Source organism: Eriocheir sinensis, chromosome 5, assembly GCF_024679095.1.
Source record: "Eriocheir sinensis breed Jianghai 21 chromosome 5, ASM2467909v1, whole genome shotgun sequence".
Lineage (NCBI taxonomy): Eukaryota > Metazoa > Arthropoda > Malacostraca > Decapoda > Varunidae > Eriocheir > Eriocheir sinensis.
In genome coordinates, this window is record NC_066513.1 from 3,628,713 (window position 1) to 3,655,683 (window position 26,971).

Consider the following 26,971-nt stretch of genomic DNA (forward strand, 5'->3'; position numbering starts at 1 on the left):
AATGAGTGGCTTTCAAGGTAACTCACAATTTTGTCTCTAATTATGCCCTCAAGTAGCTTACCTACAACCGAAGTTAGACTAATGGGCCTGTAATTACCTGGTACTTTTTTGTCTCCTTTCTTAAAAATCGGTGTCACGTTAGCCTTTTTCCAATCTGAAGGGAGAGAGAGAGAGAGAGAGAGAGAGAGAGAGAGAGAGAGAGAGAGAGAGAGAGAGAGAGAGAGAGAGAGAGAGAGAGAGAGAGAGAGAGAGAGAGAGAGAGAGAGAGAGAGAGAGAGAGAGAGAGAGAGAGTATTGCGTCATCACCAGCCTTGCCAGATTATCATACTCGGAGCATCATATATACCGGTGTCTGCCCCATAACTATTGCCAAGAAACAGCAATAATTAACCATCTTAACGTTAACTATATACCAAGCCAGTTATTAGTTTTGGGGTTGGAAATCAGCAAACATAAAAGGTGAAGTACGAGAATCTGGCACCGTTGGTCATCACGGTCTCGGGCAGCGGAGAGAAAGCGACGCAAACACCGACCCTCCGACTCCGAGGCCAGCCGCTGAAGGCAGAGGAAGAAAAACATATTTATATAGTGTTCTTATTGTTTGCAGCCACAGATATCAATTTAAGAGTGAGGAAAGCCGCTTGCCACACCTCAAACCTGGTGATCGTTCCTCTGCGGCATGGAGTGGCTGCGGAGGTTGCTCGGGTTTCATGACAGGTTAGTAGTTGTGGTAAATGGGGTAGTGTAGCAGACCTCTGAGCTGTCTAGGTAAAGATCTGGACTAAACGTAGTCATGCCCCTAGTGCTTACAACACACTTTCCACAGTGTTTTAGATCACACCTCATTATTGTTAAGTCATCTCATATACTGTGGTGTGTTGGCATGTTTGCAGCTCCATCCCTGTGGAGCTCATCCTGGTAAGAAATCCTGCATGAGGGTAATACTGACATGTATTTCATTTCTCTTGAATGCAGTGCAGGGGGAGCCAGTGGATGGTCCTGGCTCTAGGAGTGATTCGTGTACATCTCTCCTCTAGAAAAATAATGTCCATTTTTATTGAATACATATCAAAACACTCCAATGAGGTTTGGATACCACTTTCAAAACTGGCTAGTTTGGTAATTACAGGATGTGAAAGAATTTATTTGCTCATGAGAAATTTTTAACCGTGTGTTTCCGTTTTTCATCCATATTTGATCAGTTATATATAAAAAAGACTGTGTCACATTTTCTAATAACAATGGTGTACATAAACATAAAACCATACCATTTGTAACGATTTTAAGGCCTATGTGGTAATCTGACACCATATTTGTCATAAGTCTGTGGAATTTTTATGCCATTTCCAAAAGTAAACAACACTTTGAATGAGTGTTACTTTATCAAATATGCATCTACTTACTCAATGAAACTTGGTAGAAAACTTCCCATGTGTTCCTTTTTTTTTTCTTTTTTTTTTCTACAACAAAGGAGGCAGCTCAAGGGCACAAAAAAAAAAGAAAACAATAATAAAAAAAAAAAGCCTGCTACTCGCTGCTCCCAAAAAAGAATTAAAAGAGGTGGCCGAAAGAAAGATCAATTTCGGAAGGAGAGGTGTCCTGATACCCTCCTCTTGAAAGAGTTCAAGTTGTAGGCAGGAGGAAATACAGATGAAGGAAGATTGTTCCAGAGTTTACCAGCGTGAGGGATGAAAGAGTGGAGATGCTGGTTAACTCTTGCATAAGGGGTTTGGACAGTGTAGGGATGAGCATGAGTAGAAAGGCATGTGCAGCGGGGCCGCGGGAAGGGGGGAGGCATGCAGTTAGCAAGTTCAGAAGAGCAGTCAGTGTGGAAATATCGATAGAAGATAGAAAGAGAGGCAACATGATTTGAAAGAATAACATGAAATATTAACATGATAGCTACTTTAAGTTAAATATTTTAATAAAACCACACCCATGTCCGGTATCCTAGAATATTGCCATTGTGTTGACAAAATCCCCCGCAGTGCAAAAACTTCATGGCAGACATGGGACGATTACTTATGTTATGTAATCGATTATGATTACGATTACTTCCTATTATCACAATTACGATTACAATAAAATCGTGTTATCGATTACGATTACATGATGTATTAATCGTGATTACAATCGTGGGTAAAATTTGTGTTTGCCCATACTCCCCCCTCACCCCCAAAACAAGCTTGGGGACCTGTGGGAATGCGGGGTTTTGGGTGGGGGACACGAAATCCGTTGCATTCACGTATTTTTTTTAGTGGGGGGAGGGGGGATAAAAATTCCCTAGATCTACATTTAGATCTACATCTACATCTACATTTAGGGATTTTCCTCCCACCACCACTAAAATGAGCGTTTGTGACGAAGTTAGTGTTCCCCATACGGAAACCACGCATTCTCACTGGATCCCCAAGCTTGTTTTGGGAGAGAAGTGTAGTGGACACACCAAACGATGCTCACCTCACCGTCTGGCGTGGCGCCGGAGGCCATCTTCGCCCACGTAAACCGCCTACATCACACTCATGCTCTCTCTAGCACTGGTGCCAGTAGGTTGTCACCTCATTGCAAGGTTTCTGTCCCGCTAGTAGAGTCCCTGGCACCAAACATGGTGTATCTTCATTGTTTATCACTGACACGAGCAAAACCATCGGCTAACCGTGATCCGTTCAACGCTGCGCCTTAAACAGTACTGCGGGTTCTAGAGCAAGTGCAGGCTCTTGAACCTCCTGCCCAAGCTGTTCGAACACGTGAATCCTTACTGACCGCATTTTGAATCTGCTTCACGGGTTCGCGTTCCCAGTATACAAGGTGATTGTGGATATTGACTCCGCGCCTCCAGAATACGATAATACGCCTCCATATATCATAGTTAAAAAACAAAATACATGTCCCTCAACCATAATATGAAGGCGGCACCAGTAGCGGATCCAGATCCAGCCCCTTCCCCCAACTATCTTGGGGGACCCGCGGGAAGTCGGGGTATTTGGATGGGGGAGCATATTTAAACTACTCCAACCGAACTCTACAACCTGCTAACGGGGGCTTTGCCCCCCCTTGACCCCCCTGCTAACCATTTTGATATCCATTCTATAGTAAGATGACCAGAACTGAACTGAATAATAAGATGAGGTCTAACTAATGCTTAATATAGCTTTGGTCAGTGTTTTTGATAGTGTATGTGAAAGGAGAAAGATGAAAGTAAATGTCAACAAAAGTAAAGTGATGGTTTATGAGAGGAGTAGAAGTGAGGTTGTGGGTTTTGTATGCCCATATAGAGTGGGAATTGAATGTGAAAAAGAATGCAAAATAATTTTGAATGGTGAAGAAATGGAGCATGTTAATGAGTTTAAGTACCTTGGATCAGTTATGTGTAAGCATGGTGGTACAGAAGGAGAGACAAGAGAAAGGGCATTGCAAGGAAGAAGGGTGGTAGGGTCTTTGGGATGTATCATGAATGGCAGAAGTGTGAGCATGGAGGTAAAGAGGGATTTGAGAAATACAGTAATAGTACCAACCCTCACATATGCAAGTGAAATGTGGGCCTGGAATGAAAGTCAGAGGTCTAGAGTGCAGGCAGTGGAAATGAGTTATTTGAGGAGTGCTTGTGGTGTGAGTAGAATGGATGGAATGAGTAATGAAAGTGTGTATGAGCGTTTTGGAATGTGTCACAGGGGTGAAGGGAAGAAGTGTGGAGTGGTGGAAGAAGTGAAGCGACAGACTTTAAAGTGGTTTGGCCACATGGAGCGAATGGAGGAGAGTAAGATGACCAGGAAGGTGTATGTGAGTGAGATAGAGGGAAGAAATGTTAGAGGATGACCTTCAGTGAAATAGAGAGATAGGGTGCAGGAATACGTTAGGGAGAGGGGGGAAAGGTCCTTGAGAAACTTTGAGCAGGCAAGGAAGGAGTGTCTGGATAGAGAAAGATGGAAACTCTTCTGCCATGGCCATCCCCTGGTGGGAGCTCCTAGGAGCAGGCATCAAAGATGAATGAATAAAAAAATATAGCTTGAGGATGACTTCGGTGATGAGGATGACTTTGCAAAGAGTGTATGAGAGCAAGACTGAGAGAGTGTCCGAGTGACCACCAGTGAAGTGGATCAATATAGCGAATGAGTGCTGGAGGGAGAGCTGGGAAGCGAAGGCTTGGGTTTGCTGAGAGGGAGTGCTGGAACAGGGAAAGTTGGAGATGCTTCTGCTATTACAAACCCTCTGAGGGAAGTTCCTGCAAGGAGACCAGACAGTGCAGATGTAGATTGAAAGAAATGGTAAACCTTACACAGGGAAACTTTGTTTGCACCACAACTCTTGAAAACTAGACTGTCCCTCAATCTTTTGGCTAACTGATAAAATAGTTTGCTCAAAGTGCAGATAGTATTGTTTCATTGCATTTTTCAGACCAGGAGCAGATGGCAACCCCTTTGGAGGCCCAACTTGGGATGAGATTGTTGAACAGAGAGACTCCACAAACATGAAAGACTCTTCAGACTCGTGAGTTCTAGTTGATGTTTTGTTGTTTATTTACATAAAGATGAGCTGTTAAATTGATAAATATAATTACTGTAAATCTTAAAAACACTGACTTTGTCTTGTATTGTTTTATCTTTAATCATCAATACAGATAGACCATAAGCATCAATGGAATTACCATATTATTTTGGGTATAAGACCTCGCTTTCGGCCACCTCTTTTGTTTCTTTTTATAGGAGCAGCGAGCAGTGGGCTTTTATTTTTATTATTGTTTCCTTTTTTTTGTGCCCTTGAGCTGTCTCCTTTGTTGTAAAAAAACAAAAAAACATCCAGTTTTCCCAAAATTTTCTTTCATAAGTTATTTTCCTTTCATATCTCATCACCTTTCTCTAACTTATGTAAAACCCGAGAGATATGCATAACTTTTTCCTCCTCTTACCTTCTACTGCAAGGTCTGGGGTGGACACCAAATGAAGCTTCTTGTACAGTCACAGCCATTGTCACATGAACACCTGAGCTGGGCTTTCTGTTTTTCTAATCTTTTCAATTTTTTTTACCAATTCATCGTCTATAGCTCCTCACTCTCCCCGTACCTGCCTTCCCCGCCCCTCCTCGTCCCTGTCTTAATGGCCCCAAAATTTCTTCTGATGAGAGTGTGAGGTCAGCCCCTGAGGACAGGTGACACACACACTCTCTCTCTCTTTTTATTTAAACTGACAATCTGTAGTACACAACATATTTGTTTTTGCCGACGACACTTTATGTGATCGTTCGTAACGAGAAGCTTATGTTTCACTGTGCACTTTTTAGGGCTTAAAATGTCACTTTTTTTCTTGTGCATTATTTCAAAAGCCCTTTACACTTGTTCACTGTGTATTTAGCATCACTAGTGGTGTGGGGCATGTTCTTCGCCACCTTTGAGCAGCCACTTTTACCTGCTGGGTGGACATTTCCCTCACTGTTGGCCCTGCTGCCGTGAACGTGTTCCACAGGCGGGACACCCTGGAGGTGAAGGTCCTCTGGTGCTGGCTGGTGCGTGACCTCGGCACCCCGACCTGCTTGTGGCTGGAGAGTACCGTTCTCGTATCTTTCACAGCCTCTCGTGGGGGGAGCCTCAGCCTCGCCAGGTGTGGTACTCCTTGTACCTGGGCCTTGTGGAACACCACCAGCGCAGCGACGTCCCGGCGGTGCTCCAGAGTGTCTAGAGGTATAATATCCTGAGGGGGCGGCTGGGGGTTGTTCTCCTGTAACAGTCGCTGCACCCGTCGCTCCACCTTGTCCAGTCTCTGCAGGTGTGAGGCAGCGCTGGACATCCAGGTCAGAGCCCCGTACTCCAGGTAGGGTCTTACCTGGGCCTTGTAGAGGAGCATAATTCCTCGCTTGTCGAGGAAATTAGCCACTCTGCGAAGGGCAGAGACACGTAGGGTGGCTTGGTGGGCGACGTGTTTCAGGTGGCAGTCGAAGCGCAGCTCTCGGTCCAAGTCCACTCCGAGGATCCTGACGTAATCCTGGAGCGGGAGGGTGACGGAGCCAAACATCACTTCCTTCGACAGCTTGTGTGGCTGCCGGGGACTGAGAGATCACCATTGCCTGAGTCTTTTCAGGAGCAAAGTTCACCTGCCAGCGCTCCCCCCATTCCCGTATCAAGCGTAGTTGCTGGTTGACGTCAGCAACCGCTTGCTGGCTTTCTTGGCAAGGGTAGGAGAGGGAGAGCGTGCAGTCGTCGGCATATGCAGAGACTGCTGGCAGACTCCTGAGAAGGTCGTCGATGTACAGATTCCAGAGGACAGGTCCCAGCACAGATCCCTGAGGGACTGAGGCACCCACTGGGAGGTCCTTGGACTGCTGGCCGCCGCTGATGACGTGGAGGTTTCTTCCTTAAAGGTAGTCGCTCATCAGCATCAGCAGGTGTCCTTGGATGCCTTTGGCACGAAGCTTTTCCAGCAAGCCCGCGTGCCACACCCGGTCAAAAGCACCCGCGATGTCGAGAGCGACGACAATGGTATCCAGGCCGGTGTCTAGTGAGTCCTGCCAATCCCTGGAGAGGAGCAGCAGGAGGTCTGAAGTGGAGCGGCCAGATCTGAACCCAAACTGCTGGTCAGTGATGAGGGCGTTGTTCTCGAGGTGGTGGGTGATGGCCTCCACCACTATTCTCTCAAAGATTTTTCCAACTACAGACAGGAGGGAGATAGGCCTGTAGTTGGCAGGGTCAGATCTGGCCCGCTTTTTGTGAACCGGCACCACGCGAGCCTCCTTCCATATAGAGGGCCAGGTGTTCTCCCGGACACAGGCCCCGAACACCTCCGAGAGGGATCCTGCCAGCTCACTGGAGCAGTGACGCAGCACATGTGGGCTAACGTTGTCAGGACCAGTGGCCTTCCTGACATCCACCGCTCTTAGAAGGCGCGCCACTTGCTCCCGGTGTACCACAACCTCTGTCAGGGTCTGGTTGCATTCCTGTGGCAGTTGTGGTGGAAGTCTGGTGGGGTCGGCGACGGACATCTTAGCAGAGATAAGGTCAGCCAGGAGCTCTGCCTTCTCCCTGCTGCTGGTGGCTGTGGTGCTGTCCTGCTTGGTGAGGGGAGGGATTGTTTCTTGGTGGCTGCTGCCTTGCTTTTCCTTAACAAGGGTCCACCAGGTCTTGCTGCCCACCCCTGGCCCGCACAGCTTGGTGCAGAGGTCTCTTTCCCACCTCCGTTTCGCCCATTTACTGGTGGCCACCATATTTTTGCACGCCGCTCGATGCAGGGCTTTGTTGCGGCGCGTTGGGCTCCTTTTGTAGCGGAGCCACGCAGAATATTTTCTTTCTGCAACAAGGCGGCAGCGGTAACCAAACCAGGGCTGATCGGTGGGCTTGGAGGTGTACTGGCGGTGTGGGATGTGCTCTCGTTGGAGAACTTTGAGCCGTTCAGTAAAGGCCTTCGCCATGGGCTCTGCTCGCCCAGACAGAAGGGTGTGCCAGTCTGTCTGCTGCAGGTCTCTTTTAAGGGAGGGCCAGTCAGCTCTGTCCCACAGCCAGATGGTGTGGGAAGTGGCCTCATCCCGCGCCACGCCCACGTCTGCTTGGGTCAGGATGGCGTGGTGGTCAGAGCTGCCAACCGGCCCAAGCTGTTGGCACGTGACCCTGCCTTTTTCCAGGTCCGAGATAACGGGGTCCAGCATCCTGCCTCGCTCATGGGTTGGGAAAGTGACATGATCTGTCAGACCCTTCACCGTCAGGAGATTCTCGTAGGCGGCTCCCTCCATGTGCTGGTTTAAGTCGCCCACGATTAGGATGTGCCTGCAGCGATGGCGAGTCAGCAGGTTGTCCATTTGCTCCGTCAGAAAATCCAGGGGGGCAGGCCCTTGCCTTGGGGGGCGGTACATGCCACACAGGAGGAGGGCAGTGCCATCTGCCAGAATTACTTTGAGAAACACCGCCTCTGTCGTGGGTGGTGTCTCTACTTCAAGTCTCTGGGCCTGCACTCCTTCCTTGAGGCACACTGCCACAGCGCCGCCTTGTCTTCCCTGCTGGTCTCTCCTGATCCAGTGGGTGTAGCCTGGAATCCTGCTGAAGGATAACTCCGCCTCACTGTTGAGCCACGTTTCAGTCACCACAGTTATGTCCACGCGGTGCCTCAGGACAAAGCTGTGGGTCAGGTCCCCGATGTTGGTGCGGAGGCCTCGCACATCTCTCTCTCTCTCTCTCTCTCTCTCTCTCTCTCTCTCTCTTTGAGTGCCGTAGCGAGCGGACGTGTTCCCTGGCTGCTCCACCCGTACTTAACCTGGCATGCCAACCCACTGCTGTCTGACTCACTATGGACACCTCTGTTCTGAAGACTTTGTTGGCATCACAAGAGCAAGCATACCAAGGTGCCATGGAATTGTTCATGAAAGAAATCCGTGAGCAATGCAAGCAACTACAAACAACAGTACAAGACTTAACCCTTAAACGGTAGCGCCCAAATTGACTCACACTAGTGGAGCCGTGACTCCATTTGGACCCACTGCAAAAATATTTAAAAAAAAATATATGGATCATCTTTATTGAGTTACACTGCATCAGAATTGAAAAAGAAAACATCTTGTAGGACAATGAAAGTAAAAACAAGGAAATTTATGATCATATTTAATTTTCATGATTTATTACAAAAAATTTATTGAAAAAAATAGTGACTTTGCCATATAATGTATAAACAAGAATCCTTCGAAAAGAAAAGTAAGAAAATTTAATATTCTCAAACTAAAATGGTACATTGCTCTTTCAAGTAAATGGTGTAAAAAGTCTATCCTGCAATCCAAATGTGGTGCTCTGACCAAATGAAAATGAACAATTCTTGCATGTGGTTTTATAAATAAACACAAAATGCATACACACAAAATAATTTATGATAATAACATTCCTTGAATATACCATTAGAAATAACTGAAAATGATAATTTCTGTATTTTTTTTTTGTAAATAAGCAAGTAAATAAACAGAATATGCATACCAGCAAAATTACCTATGATCAAAATACAAAATATATTTTCCGTGAATATACAAACATTTATTTACATATCTTGGCAGTCTGTGCAGTGGATCTCATAGTGTCGCTGACAGGTTACCTTGTTGCACCTTGCGCAAACTGTTCTACATTTGCTTGCAGTCTTCCACGGGCAAATGTGGCACCTTTTCTTGCCTGATGGTGGTGTAGGCTGCTGGACTTAACTTCAACAATGTTGAAGCAGCTTTTGATAGTTGTCACCAGTGTTCTGCTGAGGTTAGGATTCTCCAGCCTCTTCATAGCACATGGTTTTGCCATTTCCATCAAGTTGGTGCATGAACAACCGGCGAAACCTATCACTACGAGCGGTTGCTTTCCCAGAGAACTCTTATCAAGTGCCACAGAACATATTTAGCATGAGGTACAGGTACTAAGGCCTTGTATATCACATATACAGGCCTATAAACAATGTTGTCCCCCCCTACGTTCCCCCTAAAAAAAAATTAACAAACGGACAGTGTGGGTCCAGCTGGCGTCACAGCCCTTACTTAGGATAGAAGGAGCAACTCCAGCGTGGAGCACATCTGTTTCCCTCAAGGTCTGATGACACACTGACGATCAACTCTCCCACACAAGCTTTGTAGCAAGGTGCGAGTGAAAAAATAGCGCGCCTTTCAAAACCAGGAAGTCGTGACTCCACCTGGAGTCACGTTCCCATTTAAGGGTTAAGGACCAGCCTGGAATTCTCACAAAATGAAGCAGACGACCTGAAACACCAAGTCAGTCAACTGAAACAGGAAATCAAGAACGACAAACTGCTGATTACCAAGCTCTCCGACGACCTACAGGCAAGTCTTAAATCTACTGCTGTACTTAAAGAAAGATGTGACTATCAAGAAGAATACAATAGACAGAATAATCTCCAGTTTATGGGAATTGAAGAGGAACCAATGAAACTTGGGAACAATCAGCCAAGAAAGTAAGTTGCTTGTTGGAAGACAAACTACAGCTGCCAAATATACAACTTGAACGTGCTCATCGAGTGGGGCAACACTACCCGAATCACCAACGACCCATAATTACCCGCTTCACAAGGTTTTGTGACCATGAAGTGGTCATAAGAAACGTCTCAAAGCTTCGGGGTTCAGGCCTCTATGTCAACGAAGACTTATGTCCCGCCTCACAGGAGGTGAAGAAAGCACAACTCCCTCTACTAAAACAAGCGAGGAGCGAAGGGAAAATTGCTTATTTTCGTCACACGAAACTGATCATAAAAGACAGAACCATCAACATAACTGCCGCCAACGAGAACTCAACTGTAAACAACAACGACTCCAATGAAGCAGCTGCTACTGACGTCATGGGTGCCGGCGCTGCTGTCTCTGCCGCTGTTGGCGCTGGTGTGGCTTCAGTTGGTGGCCGTGCCTTGCCCCATGGACCTGCTGCTGATATCGTCTCTCCGGACCCTGCCGGGGTTGTTGGGGGGCCCGGTCGCCTCCTTGGAGCTCCTGCTGTCCCAGGACCTGAAGGGAATCGCTCGGCTGCGGGTGCCCACCAAGGAGGAGCTCATGCCCAAAGCCTAAGTAATACCCCTTATTGGTAGATCAAATCAAATCTCTTCATTGTATTTTTCCATAGTAGTATGGATCAGAATCATTTCCCTTTTGCAAACCTAAGTAATACAGACCTTGCCTCTGTTCTCAGCGATGATATAGAATACAATTTTCCTTTAAATGTGATAAATAATCTTATATATAATCCATATAAATGCTATGATGACACAGACAACAACCTATCTGTTTATTGTAAGTTAAGTGAACCCAACTCTAACTATTACTTCAGCGATGATACTCATAAACCCAATCCTGAATCCCCATGTATAAATATGTTAGCATTTAATATTAGTAGTCTACCACTCCATCTTGACAGATGTATTGAGCAATGTATTAATGAAGATAATATGAATTACGATGTCCTAGGTTTCTGTGAGACACGGCTCAATGGTGCCATCTGTGATCTCTTTGCCATTGATGGATATTGTAAGTACTTTAACAACAACAGTACGCGAGGTGGAGGTGTTGCAGTATATCTCAGCAATGTATTCAGGCCCGTAGACTCGATGATTTACCTCTGCTATTACCCCACACTGAATCTTTATTCTTAGAAATAACTCGGCCACACAGATTTATAATTGGCATGATTTACAGACCCCCAAATTCTAATCTGGATGATTTTTTCATATCTAACACTAATATTATTGCTTCACTTTCAGCGCCTAGGATACCTGTATATGTTATGGGTGACTTTAATATTAATATTTTGAACTATAATGAAAAAAATGCTCAAACACTAGTTAACACATTTAATAGTTATTCTTTCTTTTCCACTATTAACCAACTCGTGTCACCAAAGATTTGGCTACAATAATTGACCACATTTGGACTAATGACTTTGAAAACTACCTAACCAGTGGGATTATCTACAGCTCAATAAACGATCATTTCCCTATCTTTGCCTCATTTTCAACAAGTAAAAAGAACTCTCCCAACTTGGTTACTTTTCCAACAAGGAGAATTACCGATGATTCAATAGAATCCTTTAAACTTGACTTAACAGATCTTAACTGGAATAATGATGAAGCAATTTATGATGTAAATAAGCTTTTTAACGTATACTTAAGTATATCCACACTTTTTGTATTGCTGTGCTATATGGGGAGGAGCATATAAGACTTACACTGACAGCCTCTTTACCAATCAAAAAAAACTGCTACGAATAATGTCTTTTAAAAAACGCTATGAACACACCAATCATATTTTCAGAGATTTAAAACTTCTTAAAGTTCCAGACATAATATATTTACAGAGCTGCTTGTCTGTATACAAATCTTTAAATTCCTGTGATATTGAGCCTGGCTAAACTATAATCACCTACACCACCACTAGAAGACAATGTATTTTACGTGTACCGTTATGTAGAACAACTCACGCCCAGCAAAGTGTCATGTCAAGAGGAGCCAACATTTGGAATAATTTATCAGAAGAGTTTTTAAATTATAATAATATAAATGTATTTAAATGTAAACTAACAAAAGCATTGTTTGATAAGTATCAATAATTCTCAGAATATTTCGTAATGTTATATTTTTTCTATTTTTTTGTGTGAATTACTTGGATTTCTTTTGTCCTAACAGAATGACAAAACTATACTGTGTCCAGTGTAAATAATAGTATATGTAGTTGTAGCATGGAAAATTAGAGAAAAAAAAAAAAATTAAATTAAATAAATAAATGAAAGCTACATCCCTTTTTATGACAACCACTAGGGTTATGATGTTATGTGGTAGCGTGGTAGTTGTCGAGCGCTGGTCCCGGATGTTAAGGCCTCAGGACAAGTGTACACTCGTTCCGAAGTTTGTGACCAGAAGGGCGTTACTTGTGTGGTTACTTATGGAGGGTGGGAGGATTTCCGTGGGAACCACTTTTGAGACAGCATTAAGAAACTGGATGGTGATAATGTACTATGGAGGGGATGTGTGTATGGTTCAGTAATTTCCAATGAGCAGCAAAACAGGCTCCAAATGATAACACTCAGTAAGGTTATATATAAATATGTATTTGGTTTACTTTAAAGGTTAGCGGAGTGCTAATAAAAAATATGAAAAAAAAAATGAATGACCGACAGGCTGTAGGCCTCTAAACTAGCTAACTACCGGCACAAGGGAGATTTGGGGAATACACAGAATGCTTAGCTCTGTAGTTGCTGGATGCGGAGGAGGAGGAGGAGGAGCTGGCGTGAGTGTCGGGCTCGGCAGAGGACGTCCACGATGGGAATGGGCGGTCCTGGTGCTGGACAGACGGGCGCCGCTTGATGTAGAGATGGAGCGGCTCGGGTGGTATGAAGAGGCGGGCGCCCCTTTGATGTAGGGAGCAGCTTGGGGCAGTGGTATTGGAGCCCCCAGGACAGTCGAGGGGCAGGTTACCCCGCCATACAAGTTCCCATCCTGTAGTCCGTCTCACCCCGCAGGCCGTGGGTGGTTTTTCGGGGGGGGGGCTGAGTGGAGAGGTGGTCACCGCTCTCAACTCCAACTCGAACTCGCTGCCTTTCCTTGCTAGGGCTGCTGCTCGTCTCCTGCTAGCCCGCCTCACACAGCAGGCCGTGGGCGGTGTGTGCGTCCTCCAAGCTTCTGGCTTGCTGCCGTGGTGCTCGTCTCCCCACCTCTCTCGCTTCTGGTCTCTTCCTCCTCACTGACTCGTGGGTCTCCTTGCCCTCGCCTTCTCGCCTCTGCTCCTCGCTAAGCTCCTCCCCCTTCTTCACCTGACTCCCTCTCGGCATTACAATCAAACCCTACCTAACTAACTAGTTATTGGTTTCTTAGAGGGGTTCGAGGCTTTGGGATGAGGGATTTCAGTAACTCGTTCATATATTCGCTCATTCGCTCGCCGTGTTATCTTCTCATAACCTTTTACGCACTTACATTCCTCAGCTACCCATTCACTCTTTCACTCATTCACTCATCCACTCACGCTCCCACTTGCTCACATTTACTCACTGTCACTCGTTCATTCATGCACTCGCTTACACTTACTCACTATGTTACTCACCGACTTACTCACATTCTCTCGTTCATTCACATTCGGACCGTTACATAGTGAATAGGTATGCCTATGTATACTTGTATGTATTTTAACTATAATTTGTGTTGTATTCAATCATGAAATTCTATACAATTTCGGGTGGCCTAACATAGCCCCTTGCTATGTTTATTATATGTAAATAATTTTCAGGTCCTATTTAAATCTTCGGCTTACATGGACCGAGCCTATCAACAATGTTTATATTGTATGCAATTTCTCAAACCTAATGGCCAATAAAGATATCAATATCAATCTCTCTCTCTCTCTCTCTCTCTCTCTCTCTCTCTCTCTCTCTCTCTCTCTCTCTCTCTCTCTCTCTCTCTCTCTCTCTCTCTCTCTCTCTCTCTCTCTCTCTCTCTCTCTCCATCTTTGTCTCACACACACACACACACACACACACACACACACACACACATATAACATGGTGAGAAATATTCCACTTTATGGACAAAGAAATGATGAAAAAATTAATAACTACTATGATCAGACCTAAACTAGAATACGCAGAAACAGTGTGGTCTCCACATATGAAGAAACACATTAAAAAACTAGAAAGAATACAGAGGATGGCAACAAAAATGGTTCCAGAACTGGAGGGACTGACATATGAAGAGACTAAAGGAAATGGACTTACCAACACTAGAACAAAGAAGAGAAAGAGGAGACCTAATACAAATATATAGGCTATTGAGTAAAATGGAAGAAGTGGATAACAAGAAATTGCTACTAAGAGAAGAACCTTCCAGCCGGAATACTAGAGGACATAGTAAAAAGTTGAGGAAGGGAAGATGCTCAAGACATAAAGAAATATAGTTTCCCACAAAGAAATATAGAGGTTTGGAACAGACTAAGTGAAGAAATAGTATCGGTGAAGAGTATGCAAAGCTTCAAGGAAAAGTTGGATAATTATAGATACGGAGACGGGACCACACGAGCGTAAGCCCAGGCCCTGTAAAATTACAACTAGGTTAATACAACTAGGTAAATACACACACACACACACACACACACACACACACACACACAAGGGAAGGTACCGAGAGACTGGAAGAGGGCTAACATCGTCCCAGTACATAAAGGAGGAAGTAAGGAAGACCCGTTGAACTATAGGCCGGTGTCATTAACAAGTGTAATAGCAAAGATGTGTGAGAAAATTATAAAAAACAGATGGGTGGAGTATTTAGAAGAAATCAGTATATTAACAAATAGCCAATTCGGATTCAGAGGAGGACGGTCTTGTGTAACTAATCTGATCAGTTTCTATTCAAGAGTAATTGATATAATACAGGAAAGAGACAGTTGGGCAGATTGTGTGTATCAGGACTTCAAGAAGGAGTTTGATAAAGTACCACACAAGCGATTGATATGGAAACTTAATCATGTTGGAGGTCTGGGAGGTTCAATACTGGATTGGATTGTGGACTTTTTGACGAAGAGAGAAATGAGAACAGTAATCAGGAATAATAAATCAAGCTGGATGGAAGTGACGAGTGGAGTCCCCCAAGGATCGGTGCTGGCTCCGATTGTGTTTGTAATTTATATTAATGACATGACAGAAGGGGTGACAAGCTATATGAATATGTTTGATGATGATGCTAAAATAATGAGGCGGGTGGCTAATGAAGATGACTGTGTAGCCCTGAGCCAAGATCTCGATAGAATAAGCGAATGGTCACGCAAATGGGAAATGACATTCAATACAGAGAAGTGTAGCGTGATGGAGTTTGGTAAGAGCAGTAGACGAATATTGGGGAACTACTCTCTGAGTAATGAAAGAATCATGAAAAAAACTGAAGAAAAAGATCTGGGAGTGATCATAACAGACAAGTTATCCTTTGGAAAACATATAGACCGGATAACTGGGGAAACATACAATCTTCTTAGAAACATAAAAGCAGCATTTACATATTTAGATGAAGAAATGGTGAAGAAACTAATAACATCGATGATACGTCCAAGACTGGAATATGCAGCATTAGTGTGGTCACCTAGATTGAAGAAGGAAATTAGAAAGTTGTAAAGAATACAAAGAGCAGCGACTAAATTACCAGAAACTCTGTGAGAACATACTGATGGAGAAAGACTGGAGAAATTGGGACTAACAACACTGGAGAGAAGAAGAGAGAGAGGGGACCTAATAGCATTGTACAGGATACAAGAGGGATTGGAGAAATTGGACAGGGAAGACCTAGTGGTACGTGACAGAAGTGTGACAAGAGGCAATGGTAAGAAATTGAAGAAGAGCGACTGTAGGAGAGACATCAATTGTGTTTCTGGTTTTGATGTGGCTTCTGTTATAGGATTCTTCATGGGGTCCATTAGGGTTCATTAGTGGGGTTAAGAGGTACTTCCTACAGGGGTAGCCACTGTCACCCAAGAGATGACCCTGCAATTGGCCATCTTGTAACCTATCATAAATCCTACTGTTTTCAAAAATCCTGCTGTCATGGACACTGCCAGGCCACCTTGACACTATATCATAAAAAACAAGATCAGGACCACAAATGGCTTGAATATTCAAAGAGAAAAAACCTTTCCTGCATCGGAACAGGTCAGAATCATCACGCGGTGGTCTTAGAATTTTAATATGGGTGCAGTCTATACACCCAACAACACCAGGCATTCCAGCAATTGCATGAAAATCGTTCATTACTTTAAAGAGCATATTTCTAGCTGGATACTGTATATATCTGTTGCTAAGAAATGCAATGGCCCTAGCAACTCTAGTCAAACACCTACTCACTCTGGCTTGGGAAACATCATAACAGTCTCCAATCACTGCTTGATGGCTTCCACTTGCCATACAGGCTAGCGTAATCAGGACCTGCAGATGTGGTGGCATAGGGTTACCTGTAAAGAAGAAAGGAGTAGGACATCATTTCGAGATAACAAGTTTTATGGAGAAGGCTGTGTAGGTTTTCACATATTGTGACAAAAATAAACATGTCTGGCCTCTTTTATAAAGCTTGGGACTGATTAGTCACATTTTAGTGGTCAAAGTATGGTTGTGTAATGAAAGACCCATTACTATTATAACAAACCATAAGACTTAACAGTTATGCTCAGAAGATGGGTTATACTGATGAATGGGAGTTTAAATGAGATGGACTGTAAGGTAATTCCAATAGTCATGAAGCACTGCAATCTCCAGTTTCCTGTTAGGTAATAGTTACTAACCTCTTCTGTCATTGGTAACAGGAAGACCATGTTGAATTTCTTGAACGATTGAGTTCACCGATTCTTTCTTTAACCGGAATCGGTCGACAAACTCATTATCACTCATGGCAACAAACAGGTTCATGTGGTCTGGAACAACTCGCCGGGGCCGTCGCATGTACCTCCTTTCTAGGACCTCTTGTTGGGCATCCATTTCTTCTAGCTCAGCATCCCATTGCCACTGTGACCATTGGTACATCTCATCGCCAAACATGGTTTCATTCCCTGCAAACAGAAATGATTTTTAATCATTGCCCATGGTCACAATATGATAAGCAGCTTGTAGCATAAGAGAGCAAGCACTGCATCATCTATTTCAAACTCCAAAACTTGTACATTTTGGTGAATCAATAAGCTAGAATATTTTAACTAAACAAATACCATGTCCACTGGTCATGAAATAAAACTTCCAAATATTATTCCTCCCCTACAACACATTTATATGATACAATAGTGCCCAGGGCTATGAAGGCAGAGCAAAAAACTGGGATAAAAATATGAGTAAAAATTTATTAAATCAATGCTTAATTTTCATTTACCCCTCAAACTCTTCTTACCTTTAGATCACGGCAATAGGTGCAAGACTCGGAGAGCAGTTACTATGGTCAAAAAGCACATGAAACAGATCATGAAAAAAAAAGTGGGTAGTAGCATGAAATCTGCAGAACTGTTATCTTTAATGTCATCATTTCTTTCTTATTTGTTCCAGAGTGACAGGTTTCAACGGGGAATAAAGGTGTCATAAATCTATTGTGATAAGAAATGTAAGCACAGAGTGTAGGGTAAGAGAAAAGTAAGCATTGTTGTAACTAATCCTTACCAAACTACGCACTATTATGAATAGTAGTTGACATGGTATCGTTCTACCACATGCTAAGTTCGGCTCGGGCTACGGGTTGCACAATGCACCCGTGCCTCCGACCAGCTAGACAGTCCATGAGGCCTATCTAGCTCCTCTGCAGGGCTCCATAGCCCCTCAAGTCAACGAGCTTGAAAAATATAACAAGCCAACATCATTTTGGGTTCGTTCATATGGAAGAAAGTAGGAATAGTTTCTTCTATTCAGAGGTAAACTAGGGAAACATGTCGTTCATAACACCTAGAAAACATGTTATAAAACAATATCCGTGCTTACCTAGGAAGAAATGGCTGTGACAATATGCGAGGAGCAGCTGCTGTTCTGAAACCTGGAGCCTGGCGCGGGCGGTGTGTTGAAACTGTGTTCCAGCGTTGGCTTAAATTATCATAGGAACCGTGAAGTCTTGAATAAACAGAAAAATAATGTTTCTTGCATTTTATGACTTTTTATATAAGGCCTAGAAAATTTAAATTGTTCTTATACCCAATTAATAATACAGCAACATGGAAAAATGTTGTAATAAAGCATTAAATGTGCGAAGATATTGGCGAAGAGCGGGCCTTCACCTCCTCTTCGTCAGGAGAGGAAATTAGTTCATTTCTTTCCGCCGCTGTCACAAGGCTGCATCAAAGACACTCCTCGTCACTGAGAATACCGTTTGGTCCACGAAGCCTTGTTTCCTCGTGGGAAGGGGGAAGAGATTCACTGAGAATACGGCCGATACAATCTTCTTAGAAACATAAAAGCAGCATTTACATATTTAGATGAGGAAATGGTGAAGAAACTAATAACATCGATGATACGTCCAAGACTGGAATATGCAGCATTAGTGTGGTCACCTAGATTGAAGAAGGAAATTAGAAAGTTGTAAAGAATACAAAGAGCAGTGACTAAATTACCAGAAACTCTGTGAGAACATACTTATGGAGAAAGACTGGAGAAATTGGAACTAACAACACTGGAGAGAAGAAGAGAGAGAGGGGACCTAATAGCATTGTACAGGATACAAGAGGGATTGGAGAAATTGGACAGGGAAGACCTAGTGGTACGTGACAGAAGTGTGACAAGAGGCAATGGTAAGAAATTGAAAAAGAGCGACTGTAGGAGAGACATCAAGAAATACAGTTTTCCATATAGAAGCATAACAACATGGAACGGACTTGACGAGGAGACTGTGTGTGCAAAAATGATTCATGAATTTAAAGCCAAACTGGATAATAAGCGTCATGGAGACGGGACAGCACGAGCCTAGTACGGTTCTTTTCCTGTTTTTCACAACTAGGTAAATACACACACACACACACACACACACACACTTTTAACTTCAGTTGTATTTTTTTCCTTGCCTTCCTTCTCTCAGTTTCCTCCCATCTTTTCCCTCCCTCCTCCTCCCTCCCTCCCATCTTTTCCCCCCCTCCTCCTCCCCCCCTCCCACCTAATGAGGGTTCAGACCTCAGCCCACTTGTCCCCACTGCTCTGCCTTCACCTCATTAATTTTGACACTAGTAATCCCCAATTTGTTTGTTTCAATTCTTACTGAAACATCATTTTACCATAATTTTCCGTGCCTCTCAGTAACAACATAAGTAATGAGTAACAACATAAGAAAGAGAGAAAGAAAGAGAAAGATAGAGAAACAAAGAAAGAAAAAGAGAAAGAGAGAAACAGATAGAAAGATAGAATGAGAAAGAAAGAATGTAGAGAGAGAGAGGGGAGGAAAAAAGATAGAGAAAACAAAAAAGTAAAAAATAAAAAAAATAAAAAGAAGAGAAAAAAGCCCCCACGCTGACAACACGCCGCTACACTCCCCTCTGTAGGGAGTAGGGTGTGTGATGTGACCCGACCAGCCACTAGGGTGGCCTTGACGCATATTCGCCAAGTCTGGAACACCTCGTCTCCACGGGAAATTAGGACCAATCACAGCGTGCGCTCAGCCAGGCCACGTATTGCCAGCTCGTGACGTCATTACTTACCCTTTATTTACACAGTTTTATCAAATATATGTTAATTATTTCGTGAGAACACACATATTTTCAACAGTTGAGATGTTTATACTGATGTTACTGACGTCTGACACATTATAACACAGAGCTGGAACACATAACTGATAACTGTGACGAGCTAAGTTATCTGGGAACACTGACGGAACATCGTCCCTTGCTCCTCGGGCTGTGTTATGCTTTGCCATTGTCTCCCAAACTGGGGGGTACACCCCCCTGTGGGGGCGTGAGCTGGATGCAAGGGGAGCATGATTCCGTCTGCCAAAAATTGCATTTTTGCAAGAAAGACATTCACCCCCCCCCCCCACACCCAAATACCCCCCCCCCCCCCCCCACACACACACATGCACATTGCAAGAAATAAATAAATACACACATTGCAAGAAATACACACACACACACACACACACACACACACACACACACACACACACACACACACATTAGTGCAGTTTAGTGCGATGAGTGAGAAGGAGGAAGACCAGGGATGGATCACGCCACGAAGCAGAAGAAGAAAAGCAGGAGGAGGAGGAAAGTGAGTACGAAGCTGGAGGTACTTCAGCTGGGTTCTCTGGTTTTGCGAGATATGAGACGGCATTATATAAGAGAGTGCTGCTGATGGAAAGAAAACTGGATAAATGGATCAACATGGTAAAGAGAAGGGATGAGGAAGAAGAGCAGAATAGAGAATTCCACAGTGACCTGAGAAATAGGATAAAACGACTAGAGGAAAATGAGAAGAAACTGATCAAGGAAAATGAGGAGCTAAAGGAAAAAGTAGCAAAGTATGAAAGATCAATAAAGGAAGGTTTGGGAGTGGTAAGAAAAGAAAATGAAAACTTGAAGGAATTGGTAAACAGAGAAGAACAAAGAGTTAGAGAAGAGGTGAAGACGTGGAGAGTGGAGAATGAAAAAGCAAATGTAAGCCAAAGAGTAGTAATAGAACAGCAAAAGAAAGAGGATAAAGAAGACGTGGAGAAAGAGGTAGTCAAGGCCTTAAAGAAAAATGAAGAATTAGTGAGAGAAGTAGCAGACAAAAAAAAAAAAAGTGTTATTATTTTTGGGATGAAAGAAAAGAATATAACATATAAACCAAAAAGGGATAAAGAGGAACTGAAATCAGTCAAAGACCTGCTCAAGAACCTAAATGATGCAGAAAGGCAGAGTATCGAGGAGGAAGTAGACGAGATTTATAGAATGGGTCCATTTGTTGAACGGAAAACAAGATCAGTTAAGTTAAAACTAAAATCACAAAAGGCAGCCGAAGACATATTATATAGAACAACTAAACTAAAAGGAACGGAAGGATGTAAGGATATATATATATATATATATATATATATATATATATATATATATATATATATATATATATATATATATATATATATATATATATATATATATATATATATATAAAGAAAAATAGAAATGCAGAAGAAAGGAAGAAATGGAATGAACTACTGGCAGAGACCAAAGTAAAAAATAACGCAAGATCTGAGGAAGAAAAAGAAACATTTTTTTGGAGAATTTCGGGGGAGCGAATAAAAAAATGGTTCATAAGGGAGAAGAGACAGGGGAGCGAATACTAGATAAGAAAGATACAGAGAGGGGAATAAGAATAATGTACGCAAATGTAGATGGGTTGATCTCTAGTAAATTAGAGCTGCAAGATTATCTAAAAGAGAGGGATCCCATGATAGTTTGCCTAACTGAAACTAAACTAAAAGAAAACATCCAAATTGAGTTAGATGGAAGATACAGTGTGTGGAGGAAGGATAGAATGGGCAGAGGCAGAGGAGGAGTGGTGATAATGATAAAGAAAGAGTTATTAGTAAAATCAATAGAATATGGAGAGGGAAAAGCAGAGATAGTGAGCGTAAGCTTGGAAAACAAGAACAGAGAAAGGATGACGATTGCAGTAACATATGTACCACCAAAAACTACATCATGGAGTAAAGAAGATTATGAAAACATGATTGATGACACCATACAGAGTTTGAGGAGATTACTTAAGGCAAACAAAGGAGTAATAGTAGTTGGCGATTTCAATTGCAAAGAGGTTGACTGGGAGAGGTTTGAGAGCAATGGTAGTGATGTGGCATGGGGGAATAGATTCTTGAATTAATGATGGAAAATTTGATGATACAAAGGGTGAAGGAAAGCACTAGATATAGAAGAGACGATGTATGGAAGAGGTCAAAATAGATAAAGAGGAGATAAAAAAAACTATTGGGGGAATTGGAAGAAGGGAAGGCCGTGGGACCGGATGGAGTTTCAGGTTTTATACTTAAAGAATGCAGAAATGAGCTAGTTGGCCCGATATATGACATCATTAGGTGCTCAATTAAAACGGGCACAGTGCCTAGGGAGTGGAAGAGGGCAGAAGTGGTACCTATATACAAAAGTGGAAAAAAGGAAGAACCCCTAAATTACAGACCGGTGTCTCTGACCAGTGTAGTATGCAAAATATGTGAGAAATTAATAAAAGAACAATGGATGAGATTTCTAGAAGAACATAATCTAATCACAAACAATCAATATGGGTTTAGGAAAGGCCGCTCATGTGTGACAAACTTGCTGAGCTTTTACTCAAGAGTGACGGACAAATTACAAGAAAGAGACGAATGGGTGGATTGCATTTACCTAGACTTAATGAAGGCATTTGACAAAGTTCCACATTCAAGACTGCTGTGGAAACTAGAAAATAAAGGAGGATTGAGAGGGAAAATGAAGTGCTGGATGGAAAGCTACTTAAGAGGAAGAGAGATGAGAACCGTGGTTAAGGACACTAGATCGGAATGGAGAGCGGTGGAAAGTGGAGTGCCCCAGGGGTCGGTTTTAGCACCAGTACTCTTCCTAGTCTATATTAATGATATGCCAGAGGGAATAAACAGCTACATGAGCCTGTTCATGGATGATGCTAAACTGCAAAGACATATAAGAAACAGTGAAGACTGCAAGGAGCTGCAAGAAGACCTAAACAAGATTTGGAAATGGAGTCAGAAATGGGAGATGAAATTCAACGTGAAGAAATGTCATGTTATGGAAATGGGAAAAAGTGTAGAAAGACCAAAATGGACATATAAAATGGGAGATGGTGAAATATTAAAGAAAGTAAATGGAGAGAGAGACCTGGGAGTAATAATGCAAGATTATATGCATCCGGGAAGTCATATAAATCGGATCTTCGGTGATACATATAACATGGTGAGAAATATAGGTATAGCATTCCACTACATGGACAAAGAAATGATGAAAAAATTAATAACTACTATGATCAGACCTAAACTAGAATACGCGGAAACAGTGTGGTCTCCACATATGAAGAAACACATAGTAAAACTAGAAAGAATACAGAGGATGGCAAAAAAAATGGTTCCAGAACTGAGGGACTGACATATGAAGAGAGACTAAAGGAAATGGACTTGCCAACACTAGAACAAAGAAGAGAAAGAGGAGACCTAATACAAATATATAGGCTATTGAGTAAAATGGAAGAAGTAGATAACAAGAAATTGCTACTAAGAGAAGAACCTTCCAGCCGGAATACTAGAGGACATAGTAAAAAGTTGAGGAAGGGAAGATGCTCAAGAGACATAAAGAAATATAGCTTCCCACAAAGAAATATAGAGGTTTGGAACAGACTAAGTGAAGAAATAGTATTGGCGAAGAGTGTGCAAAGTCTCAAGGAAAAGTTGGATAATTATAGATACGGAGACGGGACCACACGAGCGTAAGCCCAGGCCCTGTAAAATTACAACTAGGTAAACTAGGTAAATACACACACACACACACACACACACACACACACACATTGCAAGAAATAAATACACACACACACACACACACACACACACACACACACACACACATTAGCCAAATCTGGAACGCCACAGATTAGAGTCCTTAGACTCAGCCTGCATGTCCGTGTATACCATCTTCGAAATGTAAAGCATCAGCATCTGTTAAGCAGGCAGTTTTGCTCTCTCTTTATGCCTGTTGTTGACATCTCTGCCAGTTAACTACATGAAAGGATGTACGGTGAGTCGCCCTATTGAATGCATTCATCCCTATATTTGATATTTGTGTAATATGCACAAGGCAATACCTGTGATTTTGTAGGAGTACAGATCTCATAAAGCAGAGGTTCTCAAACATTTTTACGTGATGCCCCCTATTGATTTCTAAGAAATACTCACGGCCACCCCCCCTCCTATATATATATATATATATATATATATATATATATATATATATATATATATATATATATATATATATATATATATATATATATATATATATATATATATATATATATATATATATATATATATATATATATATATATATATATATATATATATATATATATATATATATATATATATATATATATATATATATATATATATATATATATACACAGTAAAACATCAAAATAAATAAAAGTAACTACATATGTACTATATTAACACATTTAAAATTGATAAGAACAGTTAAAATGAATATGCTTTCTAATACGTATTGCGAAATAGCTTGTAACGAATAGATCAATGTATTAGACAAAAAACATTAAACAAACTCTCAACAACACCACGTCCGCTATGCCCCAGCAAGGGCGTGTTTTAAGCGTACTACTTTGTTTAGCGTGGCGTGTTTGTTTGGTTTCATTGTTTACATCGTCAATCGGCGGCGATCGCGTCACACACTTCACACTGGGCAGTCGCATTCGTTCTACCTGTGCTTGACCTCACTTCTTTCTACATCACCATGCCGAAAGAAACCGGGAAAAGGAAGAAAGTCGTCCTTACCATACAGCAGAACACAATGCCGGCGATCAAACTGGCGGCGATCAAAATGGCGCCATAAATCGGATTATCCGAAAAATCGGCTTATCGGAAAGAGGATTCCCCACTTACATATCGGATAATCGCGGATTTACTGTATATATATATATATATATATATATATATATATATATATATATATATATATATATATATATATATATATATATATATATATATATATACAAATAACTGGATTCTGAAGTTTGGCTTACGCGTTTTTTAAATAACGCGGGATCCAAAATCCAAATAAATGTTTAATTTACACGTTTTTTCACATATACGCGATATGTTATGGAGTGGCCACCAGATGTCTCACGCAATTGGACTCACACAGCACTGCAGCCACACAGCTGAGCTCAGTTTTTCCCGCGCGCCACTTGAACAACAATACAGTGCCCACACTGCCACGCTATTCAACAATAGGGGTGGGCAGGTACCGGTACCAGCTATACGGTATGGTACCGGTACCAGACTGCTCGGTACCGGTACCAATACTAACCAGTCGCTCATGGTGTCCTTCATTTCTTCCTCACACGAGTGAGGCTGAGACTGAGTGCCTGAGTGGATATCTCGGTGATGTGGATATTCTCTCTCTCTCTCTCTCTCTCTCTCTCTCTCTCTCTCTCTCTCTCTCTCTCTCTCTCTCTCTCTCTCTCTCTCTCTCTCTCTCTCCACTGAATGAAATGAATACTATTTATTTTTTGATAGAAACCTACCTCTTGTTTGATTTACATTGTTTTTGATTTACGGGACCTCTTCAGGGACACAATACTCGCGTAAATCGAGTTACCTGTATATATATATATATATACAGTCATCCCCCGCCGTTCGCGGGTATTTCGTTCCCGGACTTCGGCGCGATGCGCGAAACCGCGAACGGCGGGACTATAACCCTATGGGAAAATATGCATTTGGGGAAGTCACCTCTGACACGTCATATAAAACATGTTTTTTTCGTTCTTTTTAATGACTGAAATGAGACAAGACCTTGTTAGACAACAATAAGTAGCCCAATAAGTAGCCCAATCTGGCAGCAGTGTGGCGGCGCGTGAATTTTTTTTTTTTAGGATAATGTTGCTATGAGAAAATCTCGACCAATAGCAGTCGTCCCTGAGTGAGCTGCTGGCCAATAGGAAAGCATGACGTCACAGTCTAACCGTGACGTCACTCAGGAGCAACCTAACGTCCATTGCCCCGCCTCCCTCCTCTCGCCCTTCCCCCATCCACTCTGCCTCCCTCCGTCCCTCCATTCTGCCTTCCTCCTCCTCTCCCTTCCCCCTCCTCTCTGCCTCCCTCCCTCCTCTCTGCCTCCCTCCTCCCTCCTCTCTGCCTTCCTCCCTCCTCTCTCCCTCCCCCTCCTCTCTGCCTCCCTCCTCCCTCCTCTCTGCCTTCCTCCTCCTCTCTCCCTTCCCCCTCCAATCTGCCTCCCTCCCTCCCTCCGTACTGCCTTACTCCCTCCTCACTCCCTTCCCCCCTCCTCACTGCCTCCCTCCCTCCCTCCACTCTGCCTCCCTCCCTCCCACCCTCCTCTCTGCCTTCCTCCCTCCTCTCTCCCTTCCCCTCCTCTCTGCCTCCCTCCTCCTCCCTCCTCTGCCTTCCTCCCTCCTCTCTGCCTTCCTCCCTCCTCTCCCTTCCCCCTCCTCTGCCTCCCTCCCTCCTCTCTGCCTTCCCTATTTAGCGTCAATGCATCCGCGTATACATGAAACTGGGGCCACGTATAAGCAGAGGGTCTAATTAGTTGACCGCGAATACGCGAAACCGCGATGGGTGAGACCACGAACAGCGAGGTGACTGTATATATATATATATATATATATATATATATATATATATATATATATATATATATATATATATATATATATATATATATATATATATATATATATATATATATATATATATATATATATATATATATATATATATATATATATATATATATATATTGAGCCTCACGGGAAGATGATTCAAACAGTGTTACTCCATGTGTGTGTGTGTGTGTGTGTGTGTGTGTTTATTTCTTGCAATGTGTGTGTGTTTATTTCTTGCAATGTGTGTGAGAGTATTTATTTTTTGCAATGTGCACATGTGTGTGTGTGTGTGTGTGTGTGTGTGTGTGTGTGTGTGTGTGTGTGTGTGTGTGTGTGTGTGTGTATTTATTTCTTGCAATGTGTGTGAGAGTATTTATTTTTTGCAATGTGCACATGTGAGTGTGTGTGTGTGTGTGTGTGTGTGTGTGTGTGTGTGTATTTCTTGCAATATGTGTGTGTGTATTTATTTCTTGCAATGTGTGTGTGTGTGTGTGTATGTATGTGGATGTGTGGGTAGGTGGGTGGGAGTCTTTCTTGCAAAAATGCAATTTTTGGCAGACGGAATCATGCTCCCCTTGCATCCAGCTCACGCCCCCACAGGGGGGCGTACACCCCAGTTTGGGAGACAATGGCAAAGCATAACACAGCCCGAGGAGC

At 42.8% G+C, this 26,971-nt stretch overlaps 1 protein-coding gene across 7 annotated transcripts in view; it reads left to right on the forward strand.

The window, feature by feature from the left end:
• The first annotated feature begins 457 nt into the window (after window positions 1-457).
• LOC126983547 (HCLS1-associated protein X-1-like) overlaps window positions 458-26,971 on the forward strand; it is a 110,102-nt gene continuing 83,588 nt past the window's right edge. For 3 of the 7 annotated variants that reach the window (XM_050836334.1, XM_050836343.1, XM_050836325.1), the window contains exons 1-2: window positions 489-717; window positions 4,396-4,488. In XM_050836334.1, coding sequence (XP_050692291.1) covers window positions 680-717; window positions 4,396-4,488 — 131 coding nt within the window. In that variant the 5' untranslated portion in view covers window positions 489-679. Of the gene's footprint in view, window positions 718-4,395; window positions 4,489-26,971 lie in introns of all 7 variants that reach the window. The other 4 variants (XM_050836371.1, XM_050836359.1, XM_050836351.1 and 1 more) reach the window with 4 other exon arrangements.